Raw genomic sequence first — 23,056 nt, 5'->3', positions numbered from 1 at the left:
GAGAATTTGAAACTAAGGAAGCCAGACAAAATAGAAAATATTATCATAGGGATGAAAGCAAACATTATAAAAACAGCATAGAGAGAAATGATGGCTCCTCAGCCAACACTTGCAATATAATTGGTGGTCAGGACCACATTTTCCTTCTTTCTTTTTTTTTTATTGTGGTAAAATATATATAACATAAAATTTACCCTTTTGACCCTTTTTAAGTGTACAATTTTAAGTGCACAATTCAGTGGCATTAAGCACATTCGTGTTGTGCAACCATCACCACCATCCACCTTCAGAACTTTTTCATCTTCCCAAACCTACACTGTGTACCAGCTGCCCATTTTCTGAAGTTAGCGACCCGAGTTTGATTTTCCCCCAAACTATTACTATGTGAACTTGGAAGAGCTACTCTGCTCTTCAAAGCCTTAGTTTCTCCATCCATGAAATGGGGATGATAGTTCTTGCCTGAAAGGGCCCATTTGAGGATTCAGTGAGAAGTGGAGTGTAACATGCTTATTAAATGCCCACCCACCAGATCTGTGTCTCCTGCCCAGACAGTCTTCCTCAGCTGCAAGCCATCCTCCAGTTGCCTATCGAACATCTACAGGAAGTTCCAAGGTCACAAATACAACCTGTCCAAGTGGAGCTCAGCGCCCCCCCACCGCAAGCTGCAGCCCCTCTTCCTGGGTCAAGGCCTCTCCATCCCCCCAGTGCTCACACCAGACACTTGAGTCCCCTTAACTCAGCCCTCATCATAGCCCTATTAGCAGCCAAGTCCTAATGGTCCCATCTCCTAGAATGCTGTTGAATCTGTCCACTTACTGTCCCCTTACCATAATGCTGCCTTTGTTCAGGAAACATCAGCTCTCAACTCTACCGAAGTCCCCAGATGGGTCTCCTTTACTCCAGTGTCTACACTGCTCCTCCTGCTCTGGCTGCCTCCTTCTCAATAGCATCTCTACCCCTTCCCCACTCCCACCCTCACCCTGTTGCAGTAAGATTCTTCTTTACTTGCATGCATGCCATTTCTCCTGCTAACCTACTTGAAAATGCAAATGCCTCTCTAATCCTTCAAGATTTAGCTCACTGGTCAAGGTTAGGGACCCCTCCTCTCTGCCCCCATCTCATTCTATGCTTCCCACTAATATTTGCTGAGTGTAGTGCCAGGCCTTGTGCTGAGCACTTTGTGTGCATTATTTTATATTCTCTTCCCTCCTGATGTCATATCTCTACTTCGTCATGACTGAGGTTGGTGCTATGGTTATCCTTGTCTTACAGATGAGAAAAATGAAACCTAGAGAACTTAACTGCTCAAGGTCATACAGTAAGAGGAACTACCAGATACAAAAACCAATTCTGTCTGATTCTCTGAAATCTGCAGTATCACAAATATAATTTGTAACCAAAATTCTTCCTTCCTTGGTTCACTGGGTGAACTGTCTCATTTTTTACCCTACTGCTCTCATATTACTTCCTCTGCAGCCCTTTCTCACCTCTCTCCTTTCCCCAGCTGACTTAGCTCTTTCTTGCTTGGTGTTTCCATGGGCAGCCCCAGGGAAATTTCCTATTAAAATCCCAGTTCCAGCTTCTCTTGAAACAATCCAGAGATTGTCAACACCACGTCTGAATCTCGCCATGGCAGCAGTTACCAGGGTTGAGTAGCATCTCCCGCCTCCTCCCCAGCTTTGAGATGGGGCGTGTGCTCGCAATTCTTCAAAGACCTCACCCCTCTCTGATAGCAGCCACTTCCGCCACCGTCACCCGTGTGTGTTTCCTCCCTGGAGCCCTCACCCCTCTGAACTCTGCTGAGTCTCTCTTGCCTCCCAACACTGATACCTAGAAAGGAAAAGATGGTGTCTTCTCTTTATTTTTTCATCTGGCCAAATCTGATATATCCAACATGTTATCAAAAGTGACAGAACCAAAGGAATTCTTTGTCAAAGCAAAGCTTTAGGTCTGAGTCTGCTGCAGCTATTTGTCACTTGCTGCTGAGCACACTACGTGGCATGACTGCTTTGTCCACTCAGCAGCATCTTTCTCTTTGCTTGGTGGAGGCCACGGAGACAGGAAAAAGCCCTTTTGCAACGGAGGTGCTTTCCTCTCTGATTATAGATTACTTGTTATATAATTCCCTCAACCGTGACAGGACCGCCCCTTGACTTCTGTGCAGAAAAGTTAACCCAGCAGCCCCAAGATTGCACATCCTTATAAAGTCCTGCTTACAAGGTTGGCCCTTGGCTGGTGTCTGGGAACTTGGATTTGGGGAGGGTTTCCCTATTTCCAGAACTGATAAGAGTGGCTCACTCTGCCTAAATTGTTTGTACAAACAATGTAATTTATGCTGAATACCTGTTTTCTTTCTTGGAGTCTGGAATTTTGGCACATGCTAGACAAAGAGTGCTTATGTGACCAGCACCAAAGAAAAACTCTGGGTACTGAGTTTCTAACAAGTTTCCCTTGCAGACAGCATTTTCACACGTGTTGTCACAACTTGTTGCCGGGGAATTAAGTGTGTTCTCTGTGATTGCACTAGGGAAAGGAGCCTTGGAAGCTTGTGCCTGGTTTCCGTCAGACTTCACCCCATGTGCCTTTTCTCTTTGTTGATTTAACTTTGTATCCTTTTGCTGTAATAATTCATAGCCATGAGTAGGACTATGTACCGAGTCCTGTGGGTTCTCCCCTTGAGTCGTTGAAACTGGGGGTGGTCTTGGGGACACCTGACACAGTCTCTCTCTGCTTGTCTGGATGCCACTTCCCCTCTTCCCTGAAGACTTCTTCCCTGGTTACCACACCTGGGAGTGATCTTTCCCTGTGCCCAGTGAAGCTGTATGTGCAAACTTTGGAAACAGAGACTTGGATCAAATACTGCTTTGGCTTGGCATGGAGCAGGCCCTGGTAAATGGCCCCTCTTGTAAAGATTGTTTAGTCCCTTGGCTGGTACTTAATCTTGGCCGGTTCAGACTCCCTAAGAGCAGAGGCTTTGCAGACAGGCCTGGGTTTGAATCCCTGCTCTTGACTCTCTTACCTTCTGGGAGCTTGTTTCTTCATCTGTAAAATGGGTGGAATTGGGTTTAATTTGATGGAATCATGCAAAGTACTGCCCATAGTGCCTGGCACACAGTGCACAGCAAATGGGAACTTTTATCATTGTTTTGGTTATTGGTGTAAAAGTCTTCTCCCCAAATAGACAGGAAGCATCTCACTGTTCTGTGTTACTCTCTCAGGTTAGAGCATTCTGTTACACAAAGTAGGTGCTTGAAACTTTGTTGAAAGGAGAATATTTACTCTGTAGTGAAAGGCATGACTTTGTTGCCAAAATAAAAACAAAAGTAGTCATTACCATTTAAAAAATCACATTTGAGTGCTTACGTGCCATGCACTGGGCTAAACAATTTGCATAATTTATTCCATTTAATCTTCACAATGACCCTGTGAGTGTGGTACTATTATTATTATCACCATTTTAAAGATGAGGAAATGAAGCTTAGCACAATCATGGACTTACAGCAAATTAGTGGCAGAGCTGTAATTCAAAACCAGGTGTAGGGGCTTCCCTGGTGGTGCAATGGTTAAGAATCCGCCTGCCAATGCAGGGGACACAGGTTCGAGCCCTGGTCCAGGAATATCCCACATGCCGCGGAGCAACTAAGCCCATGCGCCACAATTACGGAGCCTGCGTGCCACAACTACTGAAGCCCGCGTGCCACAACTACTGAAGCCCACACACCTAGAGCCCGTGCTCCGCAACGAGAAGCCACTGCAATGAGAAGCCCGCGCACCACAATGAAGAGTAGCCCCCGCTCACTGCAACCAGAGAAAAGCCCGCGTGCAGCAATAAAAACCCAATGCAACCAAAAATAAAATAAATTAAACAAATAAACAAAAAAACCCAGGTGTATTAGTCTGCTCAGGCTGCCGTAACAAAATATCACAGATTGGGTGTCTTAAACGACAGAAATTAATTTTCTCACAGTCTGGAGGCTGGAAGTCCAAGATCAAGGTGCTGTCAGAGTCAGTTTCACTATCCGTTGAGGAGTCTCTTCCTGGTTTGTAGATGGTAGGCGTCTCCCTGGCTTTCTCAAAGGGCCTTTCCCTGGTGCATGAGTGTGGGAAGACTGAGCAAGGGTGTTTTTCTTATAAGGACACTAATCTATAAAACCAGGGCTTCACCTTTACAACCTCATTTATCCTTAATTACTTCCCTAGAGGCACCATCTCGAAATACAGCCACACAGGAGGTTAGGGAGTCAACATACGAATTTTGGGGGGGACACATTCAGTCCAAAACAGCAGGCCTATTTGACACTGCAGCAGTCACAAATTAGTCAAAACTTCTGACTTGTTCTGATGCCATATTAAGAACGATGTGGGGTTAGGAGGTGGGTGCTTAATTTCCTTCACTCAGAAACTTTAACCCAAATAGGGCTGCTAACCTTTCAGAGGTCTAGAAGCATCCCTCCCATAGGGCTTTGTCAGGGAACACTTGAAAGGGTTCCTGGATTTAGAAGTCCAGCTAAACTTGGAGTTTAGACTAAAAGGGAAAGAATTTGGAAGAGAGGGGAAAAATAAGTAATTCCACTGACTCAGAAGCCATGTCTCAGAAATAAAGTCTTTTAAATTTATTCCCCCAATCAGAAATGTTTGCTCAGGACTTCCTTGGCGGTCCAGTGGTTAAGATTCCGTGCTTCCAATGCAGGGGGCATGGGTTCGATCCCTGGTCTAGCAACTAAGATCCCACATGCCGTGCTGTGCGGCCAAAAAAAAGAGAAAAAAAAGAAATGGTTTGCTGGGAGGTCCAGTGGCCTTTCCAGCTGATGGCAACAGGTAAGGGAAAGTTTCTTTGAAGTTCCTCCAAAGACATTGTTTGAAGAAAATTTGTTTATCTGATTTCTTTTTGTGGTCAGATTGTTTCGGTTTTGATCTTTGTTCCAAAGGATGGAAGATTGTCTACAGACATATTTCAAACACTCCTTTCATTTTCTCCTTCTTTTCAGAAGCACCCAAACTAATCAGGACATTTGCTTGCTTTGTAATTATTTACTTAAAGGACTCCCTGTGTGTGTTCAGACAAGAAACTCGTTCTTCTTGTAAATTGTGAGGGGGCTGGAGATTGTACTGATATTCCCCAGTACCATTAAGCCAGACAGCTGCTGTGGTTCATTAGCCTTCAGAAGATCCATAAATCCTGAAATGTTAACTGAGTATAACTGGATCAGGATTCACAAGATATAAATTCTTAGACAATGACAAGGGAGGATGCAAAGCTCTAGGAGTAGTACTTAAACCTTGGTTCAGAACCCTGAATTTTTTCACTTATAAACAAGCAATTCTCTCTAAGAATTTGAATGCTGTTTCTCAGAATTTTTCATCCGAATTTTCTATTTTAATCTTCCTTGATCCAGAGACTTAAAAAAAATTTTTTTTTCTGGAAATGAATCAAGAACTTAAACTGAATTTCCAAAGATCCAAAAAGGGAAGGGAAGCTGCTTCCGGTGACAGGAGAGCAGCTGTTCAGGAATAAATTTAAAATGCTCCAATTCATCAAGGTGGAGCTGAACATGTGGTTAGTGTTTAATACCAGACTAATTCATTTTTTTTTAAAACAGTTACTAACTTTTTAAAACTAACTTTTATTTTTGGCTGCCATCGGGTCTTAGTTGCAGGTACGCGGGACCTTTCATTGCGGCACGCGGGCTTAGTTGCCCCGCGGCTTGTGGGATCTTAGTTCCCTGACCAGGGATCGAACCCGTGTCCCCTGCATTGGCGGGTGGATTCTTAACCACTGGACCACCAGGGAAGTTCCCAGACTAATTCTTGATAATATTATCTATGTTTCATGTAGATAAAATGCATTTATGTATTTAAGTGTAGACCAAAGAGACCCTTAGGCAGCTTTGCACGGTTGCCAAACCATTCCTTGAAGGACACACTAACAAGACTGACTATCTATTTGTGAACGTCATGCCACCGGAAGGAAGATGTGGTTCTACAGCAGAGGGTGGCAAACCCATGTCAAATCTAGCCTACTGCCTGTTTAGTAAATAATGTGCTACAAGGGCAGAGTTTATTTGCAACAGAGGCGGTGTGGCCCACAAAGTCTAAAACATTTACTACTGGCCCTTTGCAGAAAAACTCCCCTCCCCTCAAGGGCCTCGAGTTGGCCTTACTTCCACCTCCTCATCCACAGGCCTAGATGAGGAACATGGTATATCAAGTATCCCATGAAGAACCGACCACTCAAACCCTGGCTGGGCTGTTCTTCTGCTGACATGACAAGCTTTGCAGCCCACTAATGCTTGAGCCACAGGTTTAATTAAGATGGTTAAAGTGGGCTTCCCTGGTGGCGCAGTGGTTAAGAATCTGCCTGCCAATGCAAGGGACACGGGTTTGAGCCCTGGCCCAGGAAGATCCCGCATGCCACGGAGTAATTAAGCCTGTGTGCCACAACTACTGAGCCTGAGCTCTACAGTCCGCAAGCCACAACTACTGAGCCTGCGTGCCTAGAGCCCGTGCGCCGCAACAAGAGAAGCCACGACAATGAGAAGCCCGCGCACCGCCAACGAAGAGTAGGCCCGGCTCACCGCAACTAGAGAAAGCCTGCGCACAGCAACAAGACCCAACATAGCCAAAAAAAAAGAAAGAAAGAAAAGAAAGATGGTCAAAGCGGTTGAAACACCTCTACTCTGAATCAGCAGAGTCCAGAAAAGAAATAGATAAGAACTTTATTTTTAAAACTTTAAAATTAGCAACCATTAGAGGGGAATCTTCTTTAACTTAATCTTTTCTTCAACGTTTGAAAAGTATCTCATCTTTGTTAAAAGTTCCTTGGCTTTTTCAAAATCATCTGAAATAAAGAGAGACATTAATGCGAGGCTTCATTTCAAGCAAGAATAAAATCACTCTATTATCCAAGGCAGCCGGATCAAAGCTGAGCCCCAGGCTCTGGAAGGCTGATCAATTACTCAGTAGATTTGAGAAAGAGAAAACATCTGGATTGTTCAGGGGATAAAGGGCTTAACCAAAGGGAGCAAAAGCATGCTTCTTCACAGGATTCAGACTTTAAATGAGAAGCTGCTTCTTCTTCAGGACAATACCCAATAACTAAGTTGTGTTTTAAGAGTTTTCCCCTATCATACACGGTGGTCTAACCCTGACGAGGATGTGGAAGCACCTGGTGCTTCCTCTGTGCCAGGTGCTGCGATACAGAGCTGCCCCCAGGAGGCTCGCAGGTTCTGGAAAGATGCCCTTAGACCCGTGGTTCTTGACTGCGGGTGATTTCTCGCCTGTGGGGATGTTTGGCAATGTCTGGAGACGTTTTTTGGTTGTCACCCTGGGGAGGTGGCACTGACATCTAGTGGGCAGAGGCCAGAGGTGCTGCCAAACAGCCTACAGTGTACAGGACAGCCCCCCACAACAAAGAATTATCTGGCCCAAAATGTTGGTAGTGCCAAGGTTGAGAAACCCTGACTTAGATTTATGTGTAATAAAATAATACACCGTTATATTCATATATGGTTAAAACTACCAAGAAAAGCAAGGGAATGGTTAGTACAAAAATTCAGGAGACTAGTTGCTACCATGGAAGGGGAATGCAATTACAAAGGGCCTACCAGGGGCTTGAAGGCAGTGGTCATGTTCATTTCTTTATTTCATTTGATTATTTTTTTGTATTTATAAATATTCTTTTAATTATGATAAAATATACATGACATAAATTTACCATTGTGACCATTTTTAAGTGTAGAACTCAGTGACATTAAGTACATTCACAAAACTGAAACTCTACGTATGAAACAATAACTTGCTATTCCCCATTCCCTTTGGTCCCTGGCAACCACCATTCTACTTTCTGTCTCTATGAATTTGACTGCTCTAGGGACCTCATGTAAGTGAAATCACACAGTGTTTATCTTTTTGTGACTAGCTTACTTCAGTTAGCATAATATCCTCAAGGTTCATCCATGTTGTAGCATGCATCAGAATTTCCTTCCTTTTAAAGGCTGTATAATATTCCCTTGTATGGATAGACCACATTTTGTTTATCCATTCATCAGTTGATGGACAGTTAGGTTGCTTTCACCTGTTAGCTATTATGAAAAATTGTATGAACGTTGGTGCTGACAAAAATTATCTCCTTCACCAAACTCTAGCCAGGCTCCTCTGAGCCCTCTTCTTGACTAGCCCTCCACCTTGGCCTATAGGGACTTGAACAAACAATAACATAGTTACTTACAGCTCAAAGGCAGCATCCCTAGCATGATTCTGGCCCCACCTTAAAATGCCTGCCTGAGAACACAGGGCTGCCAAAAGAATTTATCACAGTTTACACCTGAAGCTAGGGCCCGTCTCCCAGGGTCTGTGGGAGGGTAGGAACCTAACTTCAAGAAGTGCCCGTTAGCAAACCCAGATGGGTTTCAAATGGTCCAACTCCTGCTTCCCACCTTTTGTAAATTTTCACTTCCTTGGTCCTGTGCGCTGCCCACCCCCACCCCACTCCCTCATTCTACCTTTAAAATGCCCAGTCACACATCGAAGCTGAGTTCAGTTCATGCTGGACTATTCCCCTACTGCAATGGTTATTACTGATTAGAACCCGTCCTTAGCACTTTAACTAACGTCTGGCTTTGTTTATCTTTGACAGTAATCTGGTGCTGTGACTTGGATCTAGATTGGAAACACCATCAGGCCCTCAGACATGACGGTTGGACCTTTCAGTGAGCACAGAGACCTTGGTCTCCTCTCCAGCCCACCTGCTCATTTGGGAACCTGGGGTGAGTCTGACTCCTGCTCAAATTCTGCAGACAAACCTCTGTTGAAGCACGGTGAGGACAGATTTGGATTCTCACGATTCTGAGTATCCTCTCAGAACGATAGAGTCCCAGCCTTCTTTTGAAAGGTAGCTCCAGGCTGGAATTCTTTCTGGCTCCTCGTTTTGAGTGGGGATTGACTCCCGGGCTGGACATTTTCTTTTTCCTGGCTCCTTGAGAGGCCTCTATGTTCTATTTGACCCTGCTCCTCCCATGGGAACTTGTCAGCCCTCTGAAACCTCCTTCTTGAACTTCTACTGACTGCATGCCACCATGGTGCTTGGTCTACCTCTTTTCTTGCTGCTGTGACTTTATAGGCAGATCTTGTTTTATCATGCTTTGCAGATACTGCGTTTTTTACAAATTGAAGGTTTGTGGCAACCCTGCGTCGAGCAAGTCTATGTATAACATTTTCCCAACAGCATTTGCTCACTTCGTGTCCCTGTGTCAGACTTTGGTAATTCTCCCAATTTTTCAAACTTTTTTATTATTATTATATTTGTTCTAGTGGTCTGTGATCAGTGATCTTTGATGTTGCCATGGCTAAAAGATTATGACTCACTGAAGGCTCAGAGGATGGTTAGCAATTTTTAGCAATAAAGTATTTTTTAATTAATTGGTTTTATTAGACATAATGCTACTGCACACTTAACAGACTACAATTAGTGTCAACGTAACTTTGATATGCAGGGAAATAAAAAAAAATGCATGTGACTTGTTTTATTGCAATATTCACTTTCTTGTGGTGGTCTGGAACCAAACCCGCAGTATCTCCGTGGTCTACCTATACTTAGGAAAAATTGGAACTTCTCTGGCTTCTTTGGGAAACTTAAGATTCCCCACACTGGCTCCTTTAAGACCTCTTGCCTCCTCCTCCCTCCTCTCACCACCTTCCATCTTCCCTTCCGCTCCCTCGCATCCTTTGATATGTCCCCCTTCAAGCCCCTACCTCCTCAGTCCCTCTGTCCATCCTACCAGACCTTTCCCTTCCCACTCCCGCCCCCCAACTCCTTACAAGCACTGGACTTTTGGGCCTCCTGTCCCCATCAGGGGCTTGCAAGGGACTCAGGTACCTCCAAAAGCAACCAACTGAAGCTGAAAAGAAAAAAAAGCTAACTGGAAACAGATATTTAGCCCACAGACTCCATAAGATTATATATCAGGGCAAAAAAAAAACAACCCCAAAACAAAAAAACAAACAAACAAACCAAAAAAACCTTAAAAAAACCTCTACAACTCACATTGAGCAGGCAACCTTTAAAACTTGCTCCATCTGCCAGAAACTCAATTCAGATAAATATATAAAACAGAGCAAAAATGAGAACTACCCATATAAACTAGAGAGTTTAAATTTTTTTGTTTAATTTCCTAGTTTTACTGAGATATAATTGATATAAAGTCATATTAGTTTTAGGTATATAACATGATTTGATATGTGTACATATTGTAAAATGATTACCACAAAAAGTTTACTTAACATCCACCACCTCACATAAAGTGAGTTTTATATTATCTTATTTGTGCCTGACTTATGGCAGAATTTTTTAATGAAAACTGTAAGATCTATTTGCATCTGTCTGTATATTTACGTATCTACACATATACATAAACATATATTTCCCTAGCTTCTGATGGTATTATGAAATTAATTTATAAAATCCTTTGAAGGAACTGTATCCTAATTTGCTTAGAGAGAAATGAGTACTTACATAAATTAAATCTTCCTAAAACTTCCAGAAATATAAGAACCAACTCAAATGTTTTCAATTTCATGTAATTTGGGTAAATCTTTGGTAAACAAAACTAGTGTGATGTTCTTGGTTTAATAAAATGGATATGTCTTCAGAGTTGTTAACATTAAATATAATGCAAGCATACTTTTTTATTCTACTTACATTTACTAGTCAAATAAGCTAACATTTACTAGATGTTTAAGATGATAAAAATGATAAATTTGATATTATTCAAATTAAATCATTCTGACAAACTTCATTTCAATGATAATTGTGTCTTATATATTGTTTAAAAATCATTTCCAAAATCTTTGGGCTAACTCTAAGTTAAATAATAGATATTCATTAAATATCTAAATAATTTCTAAATAAGATAAAGTGCTGAAACATTCAGTATTAAGCATAAATTTATATACTTTCGGCTTCTTATTTTATATGGTACAGAGAGAACAAAGATATTTGGGTCTATTTTTAAACATGTTCGTCTTGCCACATTAAAAAAAATTGTATTATAAAAAGCATATGCCTCTAGGGACTTCCCTGGTGGTCCAGTGGGTAATACTCCATGCTCTCAATGCTGGGGGCTCAGGTTCGATCCCTGGTCAGGGAACTAGATCCTGCATGCATGCCACAACTAAGAGTCTGCATGCTGCAACCAAGAATGCTGAGTGCTGCAACTAGGAAGTCCGAATGCTGCAAATAAGTCTGCATGCCGCAACTAAGAAGCCCGCCTGCTGCAACTAAGATACCACGTGCCGCAACTAAGACCCAGTGCAGTCTAAATAAATAAATAAATAAATAAATATTTTTTTAAAAAGCATATGCCTCTAGAGATTATGAAGTGGTATATTCATAAAACTTGCTAATCTGCTACAGAATACTGGTATGTAATAGCTCATAATTTCTACCTCCTAGTTTTCTCCGTAAAATAAAGTACTAATGGTTAAAATTTATAATTGGTATATGAAAATAAAACTACTGGAAATGATAAGAGTGAAGAAAAACAACTTTGTACACAAAGTATGGGAGAAAAGTAGGATGTGTTTTTACATGAAAAGCATGTAAAGAATGTAAATGTGTTTTTTGTTAAGATTAAAAAGAGTAATTTTGTTCTAAAGTAGACCGTGAAAGAGGGAAAGAATAAGACAAAACCTGAATGAACGTAGAAAGCTGTAGAAGGTGTGTGGAAAAGGAATTTTATGTTGTAAGGTCAAAGCTGGCTAAGATTAAGTGGATTTATACATAAAGTGTTTTTAAAAAAATGAACTTAAATATCAATAGTGTACTAATACAAAACCAGAGTGGTTTTCTCTCTGTCAAAATGACAAAGTTTCTTGGATTACTGGTCTGCTGTTAATAAAAGATTGTCAAAGGTTTTTCTTTACCTTTTGAGTAATCTGCCTAGGAAACATATTCTGTCTTATCAAAATAATTTCCTGTGCTTCATGTTGTCTTTATCATGTCCTCGATTATGTAAGAGAATCGAGCCTCCTCACTGTCAAAAGAGCTAAGGGTTTTTTTTTCCCATGTTACCTCATATTTCCCTTCGAAATTTTATTTTTTTAATTTTTTAAAGTTTTGGCTGCATTGGGTCTTCGTTGCCGCGCGTGCTTTCTCTAGTTGCGGTGAGCAGGGGCTACTCTTCGTTGTGGTGTGGGGGTTCTAGGCATGCTGGCTTCAGTAGTTGTGGCTCACGGGCTTAGCTGCTCCGCGGCACGTGGGATCTTCCCGGACCAGGGCACGAACCCGTGTCCCCTGCATTGGCAGGCGGATTCCCAACCACTGCTCCACCAGGAAAGTCCCCGAAATCTTTCATTATTACTTCAGTTTGATAACTAAGTGTTGTTTCACAATGATCTATGATCCTATTTAATTAAATATTCAAACCATTTAACATTTTTGACAACTTCCCCAAACCAAATTCTAAATAAATTCTTCTTGACTTTGAACTGACTTTGAAGTTTCTGAGAGGTCCCCTGGAAAACCTCAAAGGATTTGTTCTCTCACCTTGTAAAAAGAGAGATGTTAAACTGAGTAGGTTTATTTGATATATTAAATTACAATGGAAGCAGTGTCAAAGAAAAGATACTTAACCTTCCCTAGGTTATTTTTATATGGGTTAAATGTTATTATTTCAGAAATTGTATAAAGTTCTTAGAATTTGTCAATGCCCTCATTATCCACGATATATCCTGGTAAGATGTTATCGCCCAGTTATTATTGAAAATGTGATATGTCACAGAAACAACCAGATTTCCTTTTCAGTTGTGTTATTTTTATAATAACCTCTCATCAGATCTTTAACTATGGCCATTTTAAGTCTTTTGCTATCCACGGATGGTTGTTACCTTACTCTGATGCTTTCCTAAAAGCTTTTGCAACCAGCTATAAGCCAGAGTACTTGTGATCAATAAACAGGTACTGTACGAGGTACTCTGTGGTACAGGCTTCTGATGGCATTGCTTACATTACTGAGTTCAAACCAGTTGACTAAGTCAGGATTTCCAAAACGCTAATGAAAAGGCCGATGGGTTCATGAAACTGCTAACCCAAGATCAAACAGAACAAAATTAACTACATAGGATTGAGTAAACTGATAAGTTGATTATAATTTTTTATATTTTTTGTTCGAACTATTGCTGGCTTTTAAATGTTCTATTTTCTAGATATGAGGAAATCCCCTTTCCTTTTCTCTTAAGCTATCTATGACTCATTAACAATCTAGTAAATTATACACTTTTGTAAACAAAATTAAAACATCTTCTCCCTGCCTGATCCCTCAAAAAGTTAGAAACTATTATTGAGTATTCTTGTTTTCAAGGCAATATAGTTATTTGCATAGCTTCAGTAAGAATCTGTCCTCTTTGTGATAGGACATAATTAAGAATAAGGCTTTGACGGGAACGTCATATTTGAAAATGATGCATAAAGTCATCAATTTTAGGGAAATAAGGCTGATTTTATAGAGATAATGCTTTCAAAGCCCTGTTGCAAAAACTGGCTTGGTACCTGGTTTACAGGGTTCCCAGCCTTACAGGTGATTAAGGGCACTCGGCAGGCCCATGAATCTTAGAATATTTGGGGGACGTTGGGAAGAGAGGAATTCACCTGAATCTATAGGTAATGCAGGTGAAGAATTTTTTTTTTTTTTTTTTTAGGTGAAGAATTTTGATGGAGAAATCTTGGCTTGACTTCCTAGCAGAGAGGTTTTTCAAGTCTAATCTGAGATTCCTCATACAGGCAGACCTCAGAGATACTGGGGGCTGGGTTCCAGACCACTGCAACAAAGTGAATGTTGAAATAAAGCAAGTCACACAAATTTTTTGGTTTCCCAGTGCGTATAAATATTGATACTATACTATAGTCTATTAAGTGCACAATAGCATTATGTCTAAAGAAACAATGTACATACCTTAATTAAAAATATTTTATTGCTGAAAAATGCTAACCATCATCTGACAAGACAGGAGTGCTACAAACCTTCAATTTGTAAAATATGCAGTATCTGCAAAGTGCAATAAAACCAGTTATGCCTGTAAAAAGTTCCATTAGGAAAACTTAAAAAGGCCTTTATGGTTAGTTACCATTCTTGATGCACTTAATAAATAATCAGGCCAAATTTCATGAAACTAAATTTATTTTGTAAACAAGAACAATGCTACTTTATCTTTGATTAAAAAGAGGGGGTGACCGTGGAGAGAAATTTTATGTTTCAGTGGAAAAGAATAACACAACCTTGCGAATTATCAGAATCCGGTCCTGTTCATTGTCTTTGAGGTTTTATTATCTACTTGTAAACTGAACTGGATCATTACACATTTTGTCGGCCCTCAGCAAATCCTCAATTCTTCTAGTTTCTTTCAACATCTGGCTACAACTTTCCAAACCAATGTTTCCAATGTTCCTCCCTCCCTCCTGACTTACTGTCACTAAGAACTAAAACCTGACTGCCCAGATCCTCAGTGGGACTCAGGCTGTCTTATAGCTGCCCCTTTCCTCCAGGATCTGGAAAAGTCCTGCAAGCTGAAGCTGGAGGACTTGATGGAAACTTCAAAGAACTCATCACAACAAATCACGGGCAACCTTTGTGCCTGGAGCTGCTGGTGCACGGGCCCCTCAGAAAGCGCGCACCTTCCACGCTGTGCTCTGCAGAATAACCATGACTGTGATGCTGATGTCTCTGCCATCACCACAAACATTGAAACTACAAGCCAGGAGATGCGTCAGATTGCCTCTGCTGTCCTCATGCCAACACCTAAAGACGCTTAAGCGGTCAGTGTCTTCTCAGGTGGCTGCCCTCTGGACTCAGAAACTGGGGTTATAGTTGGCTCCAGCCATTGACCTTTGTTTTCCTTTTCGTTTCCATAGAGATGCTCCTCATTAAATGCACATTTGCTCACGTCATCCCCCAAATATTCTCTACTATCAGGCCTCAACAGATGGCTCAGCTAGTCCTTCATAAACAAAAGACGACTGAGTGAGAAATGGACTTATGTCGTTCAGAGGAAAGAAGGTTTCTTCTGTCTCTTTCTTGCTGTTCGTTCCAGTCAACACCTGATGATAGGGCCCCTGTCTCCAGGCTCTGTGGGAGGGTGGGAGCCTAACTTCCATAAGGGCCAATTAACAAACCCAGATGGGTTTCATAGGACCAACTCCTTCTTCCCGCTTTTTGTAATATTTCACTTCCCCAATTCTACTGAGCCACTGCGCACCCCCGCCCTACTCCCTCATTCTCCCTTTAAAATGCCCAGTTACCTCTGTACAAATCGAAATTGAATTCAGTTCACACTGGACTCTTTTCCCTATCGCCATAGTTATTACTGATTCAAATCTGTCCTTACCACGTTAACTAGTATCTGGCTTTGTTTATCTGTGACAGTGCATCTCTCTGAGTTCCTGCTGTCAATTCTTTAGGTGTACACCCAGAAGTGGAATTGCTGGATTGCACAGTAATTCTATTTTTAATTTTTTGAGGAACTGCCATACTGTTTTCCATAGTGGGTGCACTATTTTACATTCCCACCAGCAGTGCACAAAGGTCCCAACTTCTCCACAACCTTGCCCACATTTGCTATTTTCTTTTTTTTTTAATAGCACCCATCTTTATAGGTGTGAGGTGGTATCTCGCTGTGGTTTTGATTTTCATTTCCCTAATGATTAGTGACGTTGAGCACCTTTTTTCTATTTCTTAACCTGGGTGGTGGGGACATGGGTGTTTCTTCTGTTGTTATTCTTCCAATTGTACTTATGTACTATTCATTCTTTAAGAAATTGTATTTTATAATTAAAAAAATAAAAGCCCACAAAGGTATAACAGGAACTGGGGGTGGGCCTTGGTGGAACATAATCTGACCATCTTAACCAGTAGGCTGGGGACATGGATTTCAGGCAGATATGTTGGGCCAGGTTCCTGTCTTTTCTGCTATTAATCTATATTCCTCCCCATCTTTTTAGAGACACCTCTCCCTCCCCCCCACCTTCTGCCTGCTTCTCAGAATAAACTCCTACAGTCCCTGCAAAGTAGGCAGTACACTGTGCAAGCTTATCTCCTTGGCCCTCAGTGATTGGACTGGAGTGGACATCTGACTCAAACTGGGGCAATCAAATCCCCCCTCCCAGGAATCTAGATTGGATGTAGAAGACTCTAGTCAGATGATAAAAGGCACTGCTCTTATGAGGTAATAGACCAAGGAGGACTGAGGAGTCATCCAGTGGGGAAGGCCAGTTTGCAGCACTGTACACCAATAAGAAAGCAGACGGAACCGGTGTATAGCAGTGGGGAGAAGGATGGAGTGGCCAGCTAGGCCACCAAGTTCAGGACCACAGTCTTGGTTCCAGACTGCTTTCTGGTTCCCAGGTCTTGTTCTAGAAAAGCTCTTATCACACAATACTATACTCATCTCAGGGACTTTGGATTCTGAGAGATAGCCCTGATTCCTTAGAGCTGACCTCCTTTTACCTGGGCTAGTATGAGTTGTGTTCTCCTTTCTGTAGTCAAACGATCCCTAAGCCAAAGGGCTATTAATCTCTTATTTAAGGAGTGGCACAAGTCAGGGATGGAAAGAAAGGCTGTTCTTGCTTAAAAATAGCTAGAAATAGATCTAGTCTCTTTAGCCTGAGAGCCAGGAGCAGTGAGGACACGGATGAACACGCCCTATTTGCAATCTGGGCACAGCTCGGCCATGGGATTCTCCTCCTGGGCTTTGCAGAAGAAAGGGGTCTGCGGGCTTTGCCAAATGTTGACTGTGCAGCCTTGCCCTCAGAGTCTGCCTGTGTTGGCTTCAGCCCACATCCCTCACCTTATCTTCTACTTGCTAAAGGGGAATGGGAGCACTTTCTCTCATCTAATCTTCAATGGGCATATCACTGGTTTTGGCACACCCCTTGTTTCTCTAGCAAGACTTTGAATCCTTGAAGGCAGAAATGTAGACTCATCTATATTTTATAGCTCCCATGTACCCGTCATAGGATGGGCACATAATAGCTACTTACTGAATGGATGGTTATACCTCAGTGCTTACAGTTTCTTTCCATATAAAGTCAAGAAATGAAGGAAGTACCTCTTTCAAAAGCTCTGCTCACATTGTCAGTCAATTCTTTCTGTTTAGCTGAAAAAGAAAAACATTATCTTAATTTTTCTATTTAAATAGACTCATAATATGAAGACAACGCTTTGTCCTCTTGTTGTTGTGAACACGACATAGCAGGGAGTTTGGATTCAAGGGTAAGGCCTCATAACCTCTGTCTCTACAGTTCCATGACGGCAGCTCCTGTTTAGTGCAGCTCTGGCTGATCCTAGTTACACTGTTTTTCTGTCCATGAAAGGTCTGAGGGGCAACCACCAAAGCTCATAAAATGGCTATAGAAGCATTAAAAAAAAAAGACAAGGGATTTCCTTAGATTATCTCCACCAAGCACTCTGAGTCTTCCAGATTTCAGCTAGGAGAAAATTAACAAGCGGGACTTGCCTATCAGCAGGGCATTAGAGTGTGCCAGGCAACTACTAGCAAATTATACAGCCTCTCAGGAAAATGAAACATTTCGATCATATTGTACCTTAAGAGAGAAGATGCCAGATGAAGTAAAGGAGCAGCTACCTCACATTTTTATTGTTTGCTCATTAGAAAATTGTATGATAAGTGCCTTTTCCAGATACAAACAGTATCAATCATTTATATGGTGCCTGCTTTCAAAGCACTTTCAAATACATTATATCCCCATGGTAAGCAATGACAGGTACTGGGAGAACATATATGGTCACATGGTTGGTGAGTGGAGGAGCTAAGAGCAGACCCCAAGTCATCTGACTTCTGGTCCAGTGCTTGGAAACTCGCTTCTCAGGTGGCAACGTGGTGTTGACAAAAGAACACTGGATTAGGAGTCTGGAGCCTCTGAAGTCCTGACCCCAAAACTATCTAGCTCATGCGCTTGAACGTTCACATTACCTGGGCCTTAGCAGGTAAAAGGAAATTTAGGAATTACTCTAAATGAAGGTCAGTGACCTGTTCTAAACCAGATGTTAACTATAGAGCTAGAAATAACCCCCACCATTGACTGGGAACTTACCATGGGCCAGGCACTGTGTCAAGTGTTTTACATGCTTTAACTTAATTGTTGCAACAACCAGTACTAATATTATCTCCATTTTACAGATGAGGAAACTGAAGCTCAGAGGGGTGAAGTCACTTTACTGAAGGTCACACAAAAAGTCAGTGGCAGTGTTGGGACTGAACCCAAGTCCACCTCACCCAGAGCTTCATGAACCTCTGCCTTCCAAAGCCGTGCAGCTGGGCCTTCTGACTAAAAATCCTGAGTTTCTCTTTTCCCAACCCTAATGTTGCTGGTACACCCCTAGCTGACAGCTCCCCCACCACAACTTCTATTTTACTGCTTTTAACTTCTTTGTTTGTTATTTATTCACTCACTTGACAAATACTTACTGAGTCCCTATTATACTCCAAGTACTATTGCATGTGCTAAGGATGTGAGGGAAGCAAAAAGCAGACACAATTTCTGCCTCTGTAGAACTTCTGGTCTAGTAGGGGAGACTGATATTGGTCCGGTAATCTCACATAGACCAGTGATTAGGCCTACAAAGGAGGGGTACCCACGACCAAAAGGTAGAGACAGAGAGGTCCTCTGCGGATTCTTTGAGGAAGTGATGATTGCCCCCAGATCTGAAGGAGGAAGAGTTAAATAGATGGGGTAGAGGAGAAGAGGGTTTCGGGCAGGAGCAACAGCATGCGCAAATGCCCTGGGTAGGGAGGTACAAGGTACAGATGAAGAACTGGAAGCAGCCTGTGTGGCTGGAGTGGAAGGAGCAAATGGGAGGAAGCAGAGGCCAAGCCATGCAGGTCTCTTTAACCTGAGGCGCGGGGTGGGGAGCCACTTGAAGTTTTTAAGCAAGGCCAAGGGTGATATGATTAGATTTGGGTTTCAAAAAATTCTCACATGTGACAGTGTAGGAATATATCAGATTGAAGGTAGAGACGGACCAGTGTGGAGTTACTCCAGTTGTCTGGGTGAGAGAGAATGGTAGCTTGGGACAGGGAGGTGGCAGTGAAAATGGATAGATGGATCTGAGACACATTTAGAAGGTCAGCTTTTCAAGACTTGGTGATGGACTGTCTACGGGGGTAAGGGAGTATAAGTTGTGAAGGACACCTCCTCGGTGTTTTGGACTTGTGCAACCGCAGAGCGTCATTCACTTAGAAAGGGAACATCAGCAAAGGAGCAGAAGAGAGACGCTCATGACTTCCATTTGGGACACACTGAGTTGGAATATATAAACACCAAGAAGGCCCAGGCCATGTCTTTCTTGTTCACTGCTGTATCCTCAGTGTCCTGCACAGTGCCTGATACAGTAAGCATGCCATAACATTTGTGAAAGTTCATATCTGCATACAATTTGAACGAGAAACCTGGAGCCTTTTCTACATGGCATGGTTAATTTTATGTGCCATCTTGTTTAGGCTGTGGTGCCCAATTGTTTGGACAAACACTAGTCTAGACGTTGCTGTGAAGGTATTCTGTAAATGTGATTAACATTTACAGTCAGTTGACTTTAAGGAGATTATCTTCCATAACATGGGTGGGCCTCATCCAATCAGTTGAAGGTAGTAAGCAAAAACTGAGGTTTCCTGAGGAGGGGATTCTGCCTCATGACTAACATAGAAGTCCTGCCTGAGTTTCCAGCCTGCTAGTCTATCTACATATTTTGAACTTGCTAGCTCTCATAATAACATGAGCCATTCCTTAAAATAAATTTCTCTCTCTCTCTCCACATACACATACACTACTGATTCTGTTTCTCTGGAGAACCCTGACTGATACACTATGGAATAAAGTGGAAAGTAAAGCAATATGGGATCATAAGATCAAGGTTTCAATCTTTGCTCTGCTATATCTGCTGTGTGACCTTGGGCATTCCCATGAACTTCTGAGGTCTATTTTTCTTGTCAGAGATAATATTATTATCCAAATGATGTCATGGGTGGGAAGGAGCACAGCAATCTGCAAAATACTATTACATTCTTGGTTTAAGCCCACCTTCCAGAGAATTAGGAATTTTGCAAGTCTAACCTCTAGACCAAATGGGTTTCAGCGTAATCAAGAAAAAAAAAATTCCCTGAGTCATTATGAAGGCCAATATGTACTCTTTATAACCATTTTTCACTTAACCCCTACATGTACTCAAAACAGCAATAAAATGCATTCGGTGGTATTTTATCTTTTACCTCTGACAATAGATTCCATTTCTTTCATGGCAGTTTCACCTTGAGCTTCTGCAAGTTTTTCATTGATTTCCATTATTTCCATGAGGAATTGACTGTCCACTTCATAATCTGTCCCTTCGGGAATCTCTATTCCACAGAGCTTTAGCTATTGGGGCATAAAGCAGGGAAAATAAGTTTAGTTCAAGGAACTATGGCCAGAGTCATAAAACCTCCTCACCATATATCCTCCTCACCGTTCAGAACAGAATGCCACTCACAGGGAAAACTTGAACTGTCCCAATAGTGAAAGTGTGAGGGTAGGGTGCTGGAAAGTTAGACTGAGATAGGAGTGCTGGGATGGGATCACTCCCTGCTACCTGGAACTATGTGACCCTGGGGGAGTCATTCTTCCACTTGGGAAAAAAGTGGAAGGAGGTTGAATTAGGTATTTGTAAAAATTCTATTAAATCCTAAAATTCTAAGGTGCTCAATTCTCCCCCACAAAAAAACAAAACAAAACAAAAATTACTCTTCCCTAAAAGCCAGCACCATCTAATCCTTGAAATTTATAGAAAATGGTTAAAAAAAAAAAAAAAAAAAGGCAATTGGGCAAGTAAGATTTACAGAGATACACAGAGAAAACTATACTCATGTAATAGTATCTTTGAGGTTAATTATCATTGGGTCCCTAGATTAGCTCAGGTCTCAAGCACTCTTCTGTTGAACACAGGGGAGTAGCTGTCCTACAGAGCAATGGGACCAGGCTGTCATGATAGACGGGTCGGAAAATCACCTTACAAGGTATAGTCCCCTGCTCAGGGGAGCCAGAAGGGTCTTATAGGCATCATTAACAAGGGTCGAATGCTTCTCTGAGAAATCCTTTTCAGTCTGTAAGTGGAAATGAAGACAGTCATATTATCACGCAAATAGGCCATCTTACATTCACAAACTGTTTCATAAAATACTGATGGGCAAGCACATAAGGAAGTGGTCAAAGGAGAACTGGTATGGGATAAGCTGTTTTTATTTTCAAGTGATGGGTTCTAATTCTGCTGGGAAATCAGGTAAAAGCTCTGAGTGTAAGACAGGTCCAGGGTCTGGATGGCTGGGGTCAGGCTGCCTCAGGGTGAAGCTGGTTGTCCGGCTCTGTCCCTGATAATCACATAACCATAAGGACACTGCCACCCACCCAGGGTACACACGTGTTTGGGTGTGATTATGGGTGGCCAATAGGCTACCTGAGACCTCTGGCTGAAGAAATCTGGGTGGATAAGACGCTGTAGTTGCTGGTACCTATGCTGGAGCTTCGCAGTGTCAACTCTGAAGGAGCGGTTGCTGGAAGGAAATCAGGAGATGAAATTCATGTATCAAATGTTTATAGATTTGTATAGTATGGGCCTGGTTCCTGTTCTCATGGGGGATGACGCAATAAACATACAGACAGAGCTATTTCAAAAAGTGGTAGGTACTGCAAAGGAAAAGAGAATAGGATCAGAGAATGGTAGATGTGGTGGACAAAGAGATGACATTTGAGCTGAGACCTGACTGATGATGAGGAGTAATCGAAGATCACAGGAAAGAGTCATTCAGGCACAGGGAACATGCAAAGGCCTTGAAGTGGGAACAAGACTGGCATGCTTGAACAACATAAAGAGTAGTGTTACTGCAGCCCTTCATAAGTGCTCAGTGACTGGTGGGGCCAGAGCCCAGAGTTAAGGGGAAGAGGCATTCCTGAATCCCACTCTATTTTTCTAAGGCCCAGGTCCCTTCATCTCTACCTCTCACTTTATCTTAATCGAATCCTCTTCGCTTTCTATTCCCAGAGCGTGCCCTATCTCATCAGTTTAGCTTCGCCCAAACTTCACCACCTCTCCAAGCTCCTCGACCTTCGGAGGTAAACAAAAAAAACATCTATTTCTCAGACCTTCCAATTCTCACTTTTCCCTTAGACTCTGCCCACAGCATTAAGTTTTTCTTTGCTCTTACTCTCTTATTTTGGATAACACCTCAGTATTTCTTTCTTAAAAGTCTCAACCCAACTTTAAAAGTTCTGAACCTATTCCTCAAGTCTCCATCCTCCAAGGGCCGCGCAAGCACCCTTCCCTCAGGCCTCACCTCTGAACTTCCTTCTCTCAGATCCCGCCCCTCAAGTCTCCCTCCATTGCAGGCTCCAAACCTCAATTTCCCCTAATCACACTCCTCGCCCCACCAGTCCACGCTCCACTCTCGTCTCCATCCCCCAAAGCGTCGCCGCTCAGTCCGGCCCCTCGATTTCCTCTCCCGACACATCCCACCCACCTTCTCCCAGGCCCCACCCCCAGCCCCTGTTCTCTAGGGCTCCGCCCACCCAAGTAACTGGTCCCGCCTTCTCCTCCCTTAGCCTGACCCGCCCTCCATCTCGCACGCCCAGACGCATTTCCCGAAACGGCCTCCCGTACCAGTCCATGAGGCTGAAGTAGTCTCGCGTGGGGTCAGGTGGCTGCAGCGCGCGGCACTGAGGGCAGAAGAACCGGTCCCCTCGCAAGGGGCCCCCTAGGCCGCCGCAATTCCAACACCGGGGGGAGTTGCTTCCCGCCAGTGACGCAGCACTGCAGTTTAGCGGTCTCCTCCCGAGCACCCCTGTCGGCCATAACCCCGACATCCGGAGCAAGGCCCTGGTCCTTCCGCACCACATCTGGCCGGCGGTCGGCCTCCCCGCGGTCACCTGTGGGGGAGAGAAAGTGATCGACCATACTCGTGCTGCTGATTGGCCGGGAAGCTGAGGGGGCGGGACTACCCGGGGGGAACCTGGATTCCGAGTCCCGTT

At 42.8% G+C, this 23,056-nt stretch overlaps 1 protein-coding gene across 4 annotated transcripts; it reads right to left on the bottom strand.

The window, feature by feature from the left end:
* Positions 1–6,691: 6,691 nt before the first annotated feature.
* Positions 6,692–22,989, bottom strand: HSCB (HscB mitochondrial iron-sulfur cluster cochaperone). Of its 4 annotated transcripts, none has more exons than XM_057527279.1 (6): positions 22,689–22,989; positions 21,489–21,585; positions 21,049–21,138; positions 20,272–20,416; positions 17,027–17,142; positions 6,692–6,838 (listed from the first exon to the last, which is right to left on the bottom strand). In XM_057527279.1, the coding sequence occupies exons 1-5, from the start codon at positions 22,922–22,924 to the stop codon at positions 17,075–17,077; spliced, it is 636 nt and encodes a 211-aa protein (XP_057383262.1). In that variant the 5' UTR covers positions 22,925–22,989; the 3' UTR covers positions 6,692–6,838; positions 17,027–17,074. The 4 variants fall into 4 exon arrangements, with proteins under 4 accessions (XP_057383262.1, XP_007170812.1, XP_057383263.1 ...); XM_007170750.2 differs by having other exon boundaries at positions 17,095–17,142; XM_057527280.1 differs by lacking the exon at positions 21,049–21,138 and having other exon boundaries at positions 17,095–17,142.
* Between the last annotated feature and the right edge of the window lie 67 nt (positions 22,990–23,056).

The sequence above is a fragment of the Balaenoptera acutorostrata genome, chromosome 13 (genome assembly GCF_949987535.1).
Source record: "Balaenoptera acutorostrata chromosome 13, mBalAcu1.1, whole genome shotgun sequence".
Classification (NCBI taxonomy): domain Eukaryota; kingdom Metazoa; phylum Chordata; class Mammalia; order Artiodactyla; family Balaenopteridae; genus Balaenoptera; species Balaenoptera acutorostrata.
The sequence above is the reverse complement of the archived record's forward strand: the minus strand, read 5'-3'. Positions and strand labels throughout refer to the sequence as shown.

Bases quoted from the DNA above. Each gene is read 5' to 3' on its own strand.
- HSCB (XM_007170750.2), bottom strand. From the start codon at position 22,924: ATGTGGTGCGGAAGGACCAGGGCCTTGCTCCGGATGTCGGGGTTATGG. The intron at 21,586-22,688 runs GTACGGGAGGCC...ATTTCCTTCCAG, and splicing joins TACTTCAGCCTCATGGACTG to CAACCGCTCCTTCAGAGTTG. The intron at 17,143-20,271 runs GTAAAAGATAAA...TTTCTTTTTCAG, and splicing joins AATGGAATCTATTGTCAGAG to CTAAACAGAAAGAATTGACT.